The sequence below is a fragment of the Drosophila kikkawai genome, chromosome 3L (genome assembly GCF_030179895.1).
Source record: "Drosophila kikkawai strain 14028-0561.14 chromosome 3L, DkikHiC1v2, whole genome shotgun sequence".
Classification (NCBI taxonomy): domain Eukaryota; kingdom Metazoa; phylum Arthropoda; class Insecta; order Diptera; family Drosophilidae; genus Drosophila; species Drosophila kikkawai.
Window position 1 is genome coordinate 7,923,445 of NC_091730.1, and position 13,298 is coordinate 7,936,742.

Here is a 13,298-nt window from a genome sequence, read left to right on the forward strand (position 1 = left end):
CCAATTTAAGTGTATTTTTTTCAGCTTATTTTCGGTCTGGGGGGCGTATGAGCAATGTCAGGCAGCAGGCAATGTTACTTGTACGCCACCTAGCGGGTACCCTGTGTAATAAGGCTTTGTGCCAGAGGCCAACTCTGATGAGACATCCTAAAAGTAGGCAACTTTATTTTTTCCGCCTTTTGATATTTTTGTTGGTTACTTTTTTAAAAATGAAATACAAAACCTTTGCATGACCTGGCCTAAATTCTTAAACTGACATTTGAATAAATTATTCTTCAATTATCTATTGATTCAAGTCCAATGCAAGGTTGCTTCAATCTAATCCCTTGCCCAGATGCCCAAACTCGGTCAAGTTTGAGTGGAATTCGCCAGCTTGTCAGGAAAATTGCAAATATTTTCATAAATCAAATGGGCCAGGAATGGAACCGCTTCGATCCAGTTTCAAGGGGGGGTTTGGCAGCGGAAGGGGGCCTTAATGGGCGCAGACAGAACATCAGACCTGCTGCAGTTGGCGCACGTTTCAAGTTACCCCGCAAATGAACGCGACGCAGAAGTGAAATGAGAAATCAAATTGATTTCAATTTTCAGCAAGTGACTGATTCGCACTCCGCTCTTTTCTTGCCTTTTCCAGCCTTGACGTGTATTTTTGGCAATCAAGTGAATTTTTTTTTTGAGGCTCACTCCCGGGGGTCGCACGTTTCAATTGGCAGCCAATTGAGGCAGTCGCAGAGGCAGTCATCTCTGCGAGTCTTATCGCTAATTAATTAGCGGACTATTCCAGTTTTCCCGGCTGTTTCAGTTATCTATGAGCCTTATCTGGGGTGTTTGAGCTTTCGGAAAACTGATTCACTTATTATTGGCTGGCACAGAAAATTATTTGTTTAAGATATTTGTCATCATCCTTTGGCTTAAGATATTTTACATGAATATAAACAATGATTTAACCTTAACCTTCTATTTTAGATCTACAATATATTTGAAACAAATTACTTTACATATTTAAATAGTTACTGGGGCGTATAAATAGCTATTTCGCTATGATTTTCCCTTTGTGTAGCCTTATCTGAACCGATATTTAATGCAACTTGTGACGCATTATAATAATGTTTCGCCGGAACTAAAAAATCCCATAAAAGCTGCGGCAGGTTTCCTTTTTTTGCAAGCCCAATCCCCAAGGAAAACTTGAAAATCGTCGATAAATTTAACAATTTTTTGAACTGACAACGGAAAATGCGAGAGCTCTCTTTCTCTCGCTCGCCGTTTCACTCTCACCCTCGGCTAGGTTCGGCTCGGCTGTCTCTTTCGCTTGTCGCGTCACAACTATATTGCTTTCCCTCTTCGGGAAATCGGAATGGGAATCGGCTGGCGGGTCTTACTCGCCCGTTTTAGTGCAAAGGTTGGCATTCTTGTTCTGTTTGTCAAGCCGCGCGGTTGCTCGGATCGCAACTCCATCGAATCGCATCGAATCTGCAATCTGAAATTCGGAAATAGGAATAAGAGAGCATCATAAATCCCTCGAATTTTGCAATTAATGAAATCTCCGCAATCTGCGATCCCCAGTTCCGGTCACGGTCACGGTCACTCTCGCAAGTTGCATTAGTAATATTGCATTTTCTATTGTCCACTCTCCAACTTCAAATCCCACTCTCAGCCGTGTCTCAACCATTGCTATTAAATCTATCCCATTAAATTCTATTTTGTATCGTAACAAGTGCTTGGGATCCGGCCAGCCGCCACTCGGTGGCCGAGTGTCATTCCGCGCACCAGGATCGTAACCCCCAACGGCCTGATCCTGCATCGGCTAAGCCAGGATTACTATTTCCATTATTACCATTATCACTATCGGCGCTATGAGTTTCCATAAGAGCGATAGTCGGACGCCTTTGGCGCCCACTGAGTACACTGTAAGTAAAATTTGATTATGATAAACAAAGGGAATATTCTTCTATATATTGGCTTGCTGTCTTGATTTTCTATTTTTGGTATTTTAAATTTGATTTTTACTTGTGTTTTTAGACTTTCTTTAGTTCTAGGGGTTTCTGCCTCAGTTATCCACTTTTTATTTAAAAGGTTTTAATTATTAAATGATTATTAGAGTATGTTTAAGGACTTTAAGGAGCTCTCGAAGCTATTTTCTCATCTTCCTAAGAGATTTTCAAAGTTAATATGCAGTATATTTCTTATGACTATTATTTAACTTTCCTTTCTTTCTTTTAAAGAAACTAATCCACGTTTTCTTGGCTTAAAAGTTTATTTTCTTTTTTATAGAATTTTGTAATTGTACGTTAATTATTTCTAAGACCCAGGCAAAGGTTCTAGAATAAATACTTATATTAGTTTTTAGTATTATCTTTTTACATAAACAAATATCTTCCTGTATATCTAAATATTTGTAGCTGTTTCACCTAAGAAATATGTCTTAAAACCTTTGTAGATGACACATAGATCCTTCATAGATCGACTATAAGTTAATTCCAATTTCCTCCAAGAAATCCCCTGATATCATAGCAATTCTTGCAAATTTAAATATATATATGCATATCATCGACAAACGATAATAACTTGCCGGCGGTAAAAGTTTCCTATGACTTGTCGGGCCTTTAAATTTGGCATAAAGGCTTAGAGGCTTCCTCCACGGACATGTGATGATGTGACACCTTCTCCCGAAACGGGGGCTCAAGAGTCTCAACCGCAGTCTTAACCCTCTAATGCCTTGTTTATTTATTGATCGATGGTTGCCCGCCTTGCTTTATAGTTGCTTTCGTTTGACTGATTGTTTATGCAAATCTCTCTGGGTTAATGTTTGTTTGGATTGATAACAAACTGAAGCCTAATTTCGGGGATGATTTCGGCGGTTCTTTCCTTTTTCACCTTGTTTTTGTTGTACTTTTTGTACTTTTCGGTGTGTGTTGTTATGAGTAACCATCCATCCAAACAGTTTTCCACCCCCGCCTCGCTCTCCTAGGCCTTATTGTTCCTGTCCCAGTGGAATTTTCCACTCGCCGCGCTGCACTTTTATGTCTGCCCGGACTTGCCCATAATGGTTTTTCTTTTTTGTGTTTAGGGCATTTGGTCTACCGGTTATAGCCGGTTACATATATCTTCCTACCTACTGTGTCAGCGTTTTTCGGGGTTTCGAGTTCACGATATGGAATGGTTTTAATGTGGAATATTCTCGCATTTTTACTTTATTTATTTTTTTGGCTGCTGCGCAAGCGCCAAAGTTGACAAAGTTCGGAATTCGCTGAATTGGCAGAGTAGAGTTTAATTTTTATTTTTATTTTTTTGGTCTGGCATAAATTTGAGCTGCCGTAGGTTTTTTGTTTCAGACTCGGTAACTTTCCACTGACCGCGGGGAGTGTGGCCAATGGAAGAAAATCGACAGAACACAGCTAGACTTCTACTTCTCTATTTTCTTTATTATTCTGGGACCAAGTCACTCTATAATGGCAATATATTGCGTCAGCCTGCACTTGAAACCGAACTACAAAGTACTCTAGAACGGAGGAGACCTCTCCACGAGGCTCTCCCTTTGGGTTATAGCATTACAGGTGAAAACAATCGGGGGACTTTGTTCTAGAAACCGTGTGTCTCGGCGATCGATCCACTTAATACCCTCTCATTTATCCGATCCCATCCGAACTGATCCAATTTCGCCGTGACAACTTGTAATGTTATTTGGATCAAACTGTGGAATTGCCGATCGAACTGGATCGGTGATGATTCGCGAGGGTTATATAAATTAATTGGCTAGCAGGGGCAATATCCCCGTTACTGTAAATATTTATTAATTGGAATAGTTTATATTTAAGAAATAATGACCAAGACATCGTTTGATGTATTTAAAAAGTGCCTTATTTTCTGTTTTTACTATAAAATGTATAGTCACTCTAAGTCATTAAGGGAAGCATAATAATTACGCACTTAAATTGTCATTATTCTGTCAGAAAGTCATAAAATCCGAATAAATATATATTTTTTTTTGTTTTCAAAACTAGAAATTATTTTTAAAGGCACTACATGATAAGGAAATGAGATCATATGAGGTTCTAAAATAATAATATATATTAATAGTAATGTGAGCAATAAAAAATAGAAAAAATATTTTAAACTGATATAAATTTATAATTTTTTAATATTTAAAAAAATGAGATTTCATATTTTATTTCTAATAATAATTATTATAATTTATAAAATTTATTATTTTTATGTTAGAATGAATAAATACAAAATTTTTCTCAGTTATCATTTATTCACATAAATTTAATCTCATATTTAAGTGGGAAAAAAAGCGTATCTATCGGTAACTAATTCGATCTCTTCATTGGCATTTACTTATTAAAAAGTCCCAAAATTAAAGCCTCTTTAAAATATATATTAATATAGATAAAAATGTACACTTTCTAGTTTTCTTTTCATGATTTTTCTAAATATTATATAAATTATTATTAAAGGCCCCCGCACAATGTCTCTTTCCAAACTGACACCCAATCAATCTATTGAACTTATTCCAAATTAAAAATGTCACGAAGCGAAAGCCTTCCAATTTAACAGTTAAAATTTAAGACCATGCAACCTATCTAACAAATTCAAAGTACTCGTGATTCGTAGAGATATACCCGATATATCTTATCAACAATTGCCGGTAATTGCAGGCGCCAGCAGGCGTTACTCATCCCCCCAGAGGGTGAGCTGTATGATCGCATTTAGGCAAATAGATCTCTGTTTATTGTCGGCTTTGACCGATTGCTAAACTAATAACTTACAGATTGACGACAATTTTCCGGGGAACTGAACCCTCGGCCACGTGATTTCCCCCTGATGTCAAATTAGTTCTCGGCTTGCAGTTTGCAGCTTGCATATTTCATTTTTTTGTGCAAACTGTCTGCTGCCTGCCGCCAAATGCAGTTTTTTGTCACTGTTTTTTTTTTTTTTGCAAACAAATATAAAAATTTTCCATTGCAATTTGTTGTCGTTTGCCGTTTTCGTTTTTGCTGTTTCGTTCTCGTTTTTCGTTTGCTGCTTCGGTTTCCACTTCTATTTCCACATTTTCGCTTACATAAGTTCAATGGCACGCCAGGTTGGGGCAGCTACGGAGTTCGCATCGAATCGCCGCTATATATGGGCTATACCATTGCCGCCGTACTTTTAATTGGAAAAGCACACGAAATACCTGTGCACCTTAGAATGCGGCATTTCTTAGTCATTAGCCATGTTCTGGAAGCGGAAAAGGGTTAAGGAAAGGGATGGTAATCTCACTATCGTCATGCCCGGGCAAAGACGTCACCCTCTCCAGATTAGTCACACAATCTTTTAACCAGTAACTGTAAAGCTACTGAGATTTTCTCAAGATAGCGCCCACTAATTAATAGGTTTCCTTATCGCTCTGGAGGAGCGTGCGAAATCGGGAAATACCTGCCATAAATTATACACCTTTCTCGCTAAATGACAGCCACTGATGGTTATTTGGTCTTACAGCGTTTTGAAACTTTTGCGCAGTTCCAGAAATCACGGCTCTTATCTAATATTTAATAGCCCAAATATTCTCAGAAAATGATTGCATTATTTATTTTTGGCTAATTGTACGAGATAAGTATTTCGCATTGGGGCGGCAGGAAATGCAAATGCAAAATCGATAGGGGAGTGTGTGTGTGTATATATATTTATTTTGTAATCGTTTCGTGTGTGAAATTGGTTGTCATTCGGTTTTATATAATGGTATGGGCTAGCACGCTTTGTAAATGGTATATATGGGGAATTATTGTTAGAGAATATTTAAAATATTAATTCTGCATTATTAAAAATCTAGTAAAAACTCTGTTTAATATAAATTTATTATAGTTTTGAAAGCTTTAAAAACGGCATCTAAAAGTATGCAATGATATTATGAAAAATGGCACAGGAAATGCTAAGAATAATTTGTAAAGGCATAGCATCATTTTGGGCATCACCTTAACTGATTTCATTCAATACCAATAAATTTCTCTTTATAATTTCCTAATAAAATCACTCTTATTTTTGCTGTGCTCTTTATCACTCGCTCATTATCAATGCAGTTCCCCTCTTTTTTTTGTCCCTCATTCGTCACACATTTTGCAATGTTAACTGCACTTGACGCCATTTTGAACTTGAGTTGCGCCAGCGACACGTGTTGCTGTTCTGTGGCTGCTTCGCCCTTTCGTTGGACCCCCCTTTATGCACAGCACCCCCCTCATGAAATGAAACCCCAACTGCCCCAACTCTGTGTTTACATTCTTTGCCATCGACACGTTTCTGTTTACTTTTCCGCCAGTCCGCAGAACTCACAATATTAGAATGCAATAAAAAAGTGCAACGCAGTAAGTGATTTTGGGTTCGCACTTGGGACACTTAAATAAAATATGAACACCTTAAAAGGGCCCTAAAATTAGTAATTTATTAAGATTTAAAGGGTGACAGGAAAGGGCGTATAGAAAATTATATTTAGGGGATTTACAAAGTATTTCTTAAACGAAAGCTATAATTACATTCAAGGTCTGCTCAAAATCTTTGAAGAATTGAAATTTATGGGGGGAAGAACTAAAAACTCTAAAAACCTATACTAAAAGTAATTATCCAATAGTTACTAGGTCGGTTTTTTAGTGTAGCGAGTTAAATTGAAGCATGCAATTGACAGATTGAATAACTCAGAGAGTGACTGACTGCTCGAGTGGCGCTTTGTGGCAATTAGTCGGCACGGCAGCTGTTCAATTATTGTTCTATCTATTTTCTAATTTCCAACTATTTTTAAATTACAACTTTACGTTTTTTAATACCCTTGCAGGGTGTAATAATTTTAGTCAAAAGCTTGCAATGCGGTGAAGGAGGTATTTCCGACCCTATAAAACATTTTCGTTAATTTTGAAAAATGTAATAAATTATCCAAATAAAAACTATGAACATAGAAAAGATTTCCAAATCGAATTTGATGCTTTTTTGACTTAGTTACGACGGATTTTTTTAATCCAATTAGAAGCATGAAGGGTATAGAGAAGTTAGCTACCTTTTTGTTTTTATTTGCCTTTGAATTTGCGTACTCGGAAGCCTCCCTTCTGCTTAAATATTACATATAATCACCATTTATGGCTAGATGTTATCTGAAGCGGAAAGAGGCTGAATGTTCAGAATTTTGAGAATGTGCAAATCGGAATAAGTACTTGGCTGACTTTTGAGTGAATTTCAGTCTCGTGGGGAATGAGGCGTGAACACTAGCTCAGTTTATTATTAAACGTTTTACATATTTGTGGTTTAGCTTTTTCCCTTTTTTGTGATTTCATTGGGTTATTTGGTTTTTACTGTTTTTCAGAAATGTTTTATCAATAATTAGCTCTAGTTATTTGTTCAATAAATTGCATAAATACATTATACAATTTGCAAATTTAATATAAAACTTTGCAGGGATTTTTTTTATTTATTATTTTTATTTATAAGGATTTTTTAAGAGCTTATTACTTTAATTTAGGGCATACAACTAATAACTTAATATTTTTTAACATTTTACAAGCGACACCTGGCGACTGTTAACCGTTAGCGGCCTCTGTTAAGTTTTCGCTGTTAGCTAACACACAGTCAGCTTATGACAACTTCAGCTGGAGGGCGCCACTGAGTGGATTGGCGGGCAGGCAAGCGACCTCTAGCGGGCGGGCAATGGACTCATGTTCGTTCCAGTTTTTTTTTCCAGTGTAGATGTTGGTGTTTGGATTTTCATATTTTTCGTCGTAGCACGCAGTTTTAAATCTAACTTTAGGGATCAATTCAAAGTTCAGAGGGTGCAGAACTACCACCCATTAGCCGACGAGCCCCAGCCGGGACAAGACGCGTGCGCCCCTCTGACTTATAACAGCAGCCAGTCGCTACAGCATAAACAATGACCAATCAAGTTGAGGTTCTGTTTTACGGACAATTTACAGAGCAGTTGTTTTTTGCGCATTTTGCCGCTTTTTCGCACGTATTTGTTGCACAAATTCGCAGTTTCCTCATTAGACGGCAGCGTTTTATTTCAGACGCGCTGAACGGTGAACGAAATTTCTCAAAAACAATTTATATAAAAATCGCACCACACCCCCTTCCGAGCCCCGTTTGGACCCCTTTAGCCCCCACGCTTTTCCTCCCCGCCTTTGTGACTATTGCTTACAAAGATCACGTGTGGATCGCAAAGGGGGCGGGGGTTTTGTATTCGTGACGTCATGGCTGCTGCTGCACCCACAATAAAAATTCAAATTGTGAACATCTACACAATGAGAAATGAAAAGGGAATATTAAATATTAATATTTAAATTTTTAGAAGTATTTTTATCTAACTAGAAATTACTTATTCCTTTATTTAAAATATATATAAAAATTCCTAAATATTTTTTTTTTGCTAGTCTTTCAACCTTCAATATGTCACCAATTCAAGCTTTCTATCACAATTTTCTCGACGTGCATTATCCCACTCAAGAGCATCGCTGCTTTTGGGAGAGAAGCATCTGGTGGGTGTTGGTGGTTGGGATTTAATAGAAATCTGTGATCTCTGGGGGTGGCGATGGGGCGGTATTTTGTTTGGCCGTGTGGCTGGCCGCCTTGATTCAGTTGCTTGTCGCCGCTTGCAAGAGTCACGCGCCGAGATTTGTCCCTCGTCGCTCTCGTCGTCATCTGTTTCTCTCTCTATAACTCTCTCTGGCTGGACACCTCCTGGCCACCACCGACGCCTCGTCCTCCACCTGCTCCTCCTCCTCCTCCAACACGGTGACCTTGGAAGACCTCAAGCTGAACGCCCCCACCGGAAAGCCGCCGGTGCCGCCGCGCCGCGAGCCGCAGCCGTCGGAGGGGGGCCAGAGTTTGGGCCTGAGCAGCTTTGGTGGCTCAACGGGCTCCATTTCCGGTTCCGGCCGGAAGCCGCGTCTCTCCGGCGCCGCCCTGGCCCGGCACAAGCTGAAGATGTCCCTCAAGAGGGGAGGACCGCCACCGGTTGCCAGCAGTGGAACGGGCGTGATGACCACCAACCTGGATCAGCATCAGCAGGTGCAGCGCTCCAGGGGCTCGAAGAAATGAATATTGCGCATACGCCGCGTGGGACCTGATAGATATCACTTAATTAGACATTTTTACCTATGCCAAAATCGAAGCAAATAGTTTGTGTCATAAAACTGCATTGAACTTGTTCATTGATCTTGTTTTGCGTATTTTTCTCTGCTTTCTGGCCACAATTTATCGGTTGCATCTTTTAGTTCTTCCTTTCCTCCTTCTATATTTTTTTGGCTGCAGCTGCATCTGCGAAGAGCTTTACATAATCAGCGCCTCTTCGGCTTTTGCTCATTTTCCCGAAACGTACTCACTTGGCTTTTCCTCGGGCCGCTTTTCCTCTCATTACAGAAAATACCGACGGTCGCTGCGGGCTACGGTGAGAACGAGAAGCCCGGCAAAGGCGGTAAAGGCGGCCAACCCAAGTGAGTATTCCCGAGAGTCCATCCCGACCACGTCCATATCCCATTAAAGAGATCGTAGATCGGATTGGGAATCGGAATCTGAATCGAAATCGTATCATTCGTCTGGTCGATGCCTCAGGCAACGGCTGTATTACTCGATTCCGTTTCCAATTCCGTTTCCGTTACGGCTCCGGCCATTGAAATCCGTTTGCGATGTACAAGAACATCGACAACAACGAGTCCTCCACGACCATGTTTGAAATGTACTCCTCCTCGGACAGGTTCATTCGCTCGGACATGGCCGATGTGCCAGTGCAGCAGGCGGCTGGCTCCACGCTGCCCCTGGTCATAACCCGGAAGAAAGGCGGCGACGACTCCGAGGATGGCAACTATAATCCGTTTGAGCACCGCAAGGTGGAGCATCCCACATCGTAAGTACAACAGAAATATTTTAAAATATATTTTACAGATGTCTCTTTATAAAGTGGATTTATTTACTTGTTTAAGGGGTTTCTAAATATTTTGTGAATATTTAAAACGTAGTTGGCAATAAGCTGTTACATAAAATATTTAATTTATGTTAGCAGCAGTTGCAGTTTTTTTATTACATTTTTATGAGCAACTGTTTAAGCTTTAGCCTACAACAAAAGTCGATATACCATATACTATTTTTTGTTTCTATATGTATTTTAGAATATTATATATGTGGTTTTAAACAAATACAAATAATATATTAAATATAAAGGAAGTAGTTAGTATGAATATAATTTTTAAATTGAGTCAAAAGTATAAATTATTCAGTAGCCACGTTATTCTCCACACTTTTTCTTCTATAGAATATAATATTTTGGTAAAATCCAATCAAATTCATTAGCTTTTTAGACTTCTACAGCCTCTATAGCTTTTGCTGACAACCCGGATAAACAGCTGATGCGATTCATTTAACTTTCAATGACTAATCCCCCTTAAAAATACACCCCCACTAGCGTCATTGACCTTTAACCAGCCACCAAGACTTTGACTTTTGCACATACTTAAATCAAAAAAAGGAAAAGAACGAACGGAAATGCAATTGTATTGACATTGGCCTTGGACTTTTTGGCAAACTACTTTTTTTCCAAACTAAAAATAAGTAATCGCGCAAAGGAAAATCTCGGACGAACGAGCTAATAAAATGAAAAGCGCCGACAAATGTTTTGCTCGACTCGTTTAGCATGTGGAATGAGGAATTCTCCCAATTTCTTGAGTGAGAGAAAAACGCATCCGCCAGGCCTTGCACTAAGATTGCAATTGCGTGAGAGAAAAGTGAGGAAAATACGAAAAATGACGAAAATTTCGATATTTTGCCAGCTCATCAAATTAAATATTGTGCCAGCTCATATATATTTCATGTACTTGGCCAAAATATTTATTGATTTTGAGTGCACTACGTCAGCTGTTGGAGAAGCGGGAAAAGCCCTCATTTCCAGTGAAATTATTAGCAAGAGGAAAATGTGTAGAATATAAGTAAGAGGCAAGGCATTACAGCATTTTACTCTGGTGTTTTCCTTTTGGCATCTCCCAACTGATCTTTATTTATTTATCTGCCGAATATATATTATACAGTAGCGATTAGACAACAATAGCTATTTCAATGCAGATATTTTATTTAGCCAAAAGTGCAGATGTCGGTTTTAAAATAACCTGTCATATATCCAAAAGAATGTTTAGAGGAAAATAGAAAAGCTCTGTAAATATATTTTAATTATTATAGAAATTTATAATATTATGATCCTCTAAACTTTATTAAAACAATTTTATTAAATTACCTTTATCTTACCTTCCCCAGGGACCTCGAGACCTTTGTTCACCTGCTAAAGGGTTCCCTGGGCTCTGGCATTTTGGCCATGCCCATGGCCTTCTCCCATGCCGGTTTATGGTTTGGTTTAGTAGCCACCTTTTTGGTGGGCACTCTGTGCACCTACTGTGTCCACATTCTGGTCAAGTGCGCCCACATCCTTTGCCGGCGACGCAAGATCCCCATGATGGGCTTTGCCGATGTGGCAGAGCAGGCCTTCCTCGACGGTCCACCATCGCTGAATCGCTGGTCACGCTTCATCCGGTTCATGGTTAACACATTTCTGGTGATCGATCTGTTGGGCTGCTGCTGCATCTATCTGGTGTTTGTGGCCACCAATGTGGAGCAGGTGGTGCGGGTCTACATGGAGACGGAACTCAGCATCAGGGTGTGGATAATGATCGTGACGGCGCCGCTGATCTTTATGTGTTTAGTAAGGAACCTCAAGTTCCTCACGCCCTTCTCGATGATTGCCAATATTCTGATGTTTGTGGGCATTGTGATCACCTTTATCTACATGTTCTCGGATCTGCCTGCTCCCGCTGAGCGTCCTGGCATTGTGTCGGTGACCGAGTGGCCGCTCTTCTTCGGCACTGTGATCTTTGCTCTGGAGGGCATCGGTGTAGTCATGTCCCTGGAGAATGACATGAAGAACCCCACCCATTTCATTGGCTGCCCTTCGGTCTTGAACTTGGGCATGGGACTGGTCATCGCTCTGTACACTCTGGTTGGATTCTTTGGCTTCCTGAAGTACGGTCCGGAGACGCAGGCCAGCATCACGCTGAATCTGCCATTGGAGGATAAGTGAGTTCTATTTAATTTTCTTGATTAAGTTCACGTTTTAAATTCTTTTAAATATAATTTTTAGACTGGCTCAATCTGTAAAGCTGATGATTGCCATTGCCATCTTCTTTACCTTTACGCTGCAGTTCTATGTGCCCGTCTCGATCCTCTGGAAGGGGTTGGAGCACAAGATCCGGCCAGAGAGGCAGAACATCAGCGAGTACGCCATGCGAGTGGGACTGGTGGTAAGTTGGTTTTCTTTTTAACTTTTCCTTTCGATCTAATCAAAAATCCTTCCATTCCTTAGCTGCTGTGCGGTGGCATCGCCGTGGCCTTGCCCAACCTGGGGCCCTTCATCTCCCTGATCGGCGCCGTGTGTCTGAGCACGCTGGGCATGATTGTGCCGGCGGTGATCGAGCTGGCAGTGTACCATGAGGATCCCGGTTTTGGGCGCTTCAAGTGGAGGCTGTGGAAGAACTCCGGCCTGATACTGTTCGGCGTGGTGGGCTTCGTGGCCGGTACATACGTCAGCATCATCGAATTCCACGCCGAGTTCAGCGGCGGCCACTGAGACAGCCGCTGGCCTAGCTGCTAATGCTAATTTTTAATTTAAATTAGTCTTAAATGAAACTCTTCTAAGCACAGGGATGTCTAAGCTAAGTTTTTAACTAATTTTAGGGCTAACCAAAGTTTTCTAGGACTCCAAAAAAAAAACTCCCGCCAGCCTCTGCCTCCGCCACTGTGGTTATACCTTTTCCCACCTTATCCAAACCCCAATCCGACACCCAAACACACAAAAAACATAGCAACCAAACAACAAAAGTATTTCGATTTAGTCGGTGCCAACGCCCTCCTGGGGGGCGTGGCATTAAGGTTACTTAGAGAATTCTTGTAGAAGCGATTTTGTATCGTAGTGATTTTGACAACAACTTAGTCGTAATTAGTTCCTACTCGAACTAAGCCAAGACAGACGGACGCAGCCGAAGTTTGTTTTTGTTTTCGTCTTCAATTATATTTTTTGTTTTATCATTGATTTACTCTGTACATTATTGACGCCCTATTTCAATAATCATGACATATATATATATTACCAATACACAAAGACCCGCTGCCCCCTGCGCAGGGGCAGCCAAAAAAAAAATCGCATTACAAAAAAAAAAAATAAATAAAAACTATTGAAACAAATAAATTGGGTTTGAATAATCTGCATATGATGATGAATTTTTAAAGGGTTGTAGGTAGTATCTGTTGGA

General features: G+C 40.0%; 1 protein-coding gene across 2 annotated transcripts; it reads left to right on the top strand.

Moving 5' to 3' along the window:
• Positions 1–1,403: 1,403 nt before the first annotated feature.
• LOC108073516 (proton-coupled amino acid transporter-like protein CG1139) lies at positions 1,404–13,010 on the top strand. 2 transcript variants are annotated; one of them, XM_017165189.3, is made up of 6 exons: positions 1,404–1,904; positions 9,373–9,446; positions 9,707–9,856; positions 11,254–12,066; positions 12,131–12,290; positions 12,353–13,010. In XM_017165189.3, the coding sequence occupies exons 1-6, from the start codon at positions 1,851–1,853 to the stop codon at positions 12,614–12,616; spliced, it is 1,515 nt and encodes a 504-aa protein (XP_017020678.1). In that variant the 5' UTR covers positions 1,404–1,850; the 3' UTR covers positions 12,617–13,010. The 2 variants fall into 2 exon arrangements, with proteins under 2 accessions (XP_017020678.1, XP_070141082.1); XM_070284981.1 differs by lacking the exon at positions 1,404–1,904 and adding an exon at positions 8,773–9,021.
• Positions 13,011–13,298: the final 288 nt, after the last annotated feature.

Coding starts and splice junctions, on each gene's coding strand:
- LOC108073516 (XM_070284981.1), top strand. CDS start 8,938: ATGTCCCTCAAGAGGGGAGGACCGCCACCGGTTGCCAGCAGTGGAACG. Junction 9,022..9,372: donor ACCTGGATCAGCATCAGCAG/GTGCAGCGCTCC, acceptor CTCTCATTACAG/AAAATACCGACGGTCGCTGC. Junction 9,857..11,253: donor AAGGTGGAGCATCCCACATC/GTAAGTACAACA, acceptor TACCTTCCCCAG/GGACCTCGAGACCTTTGTTC.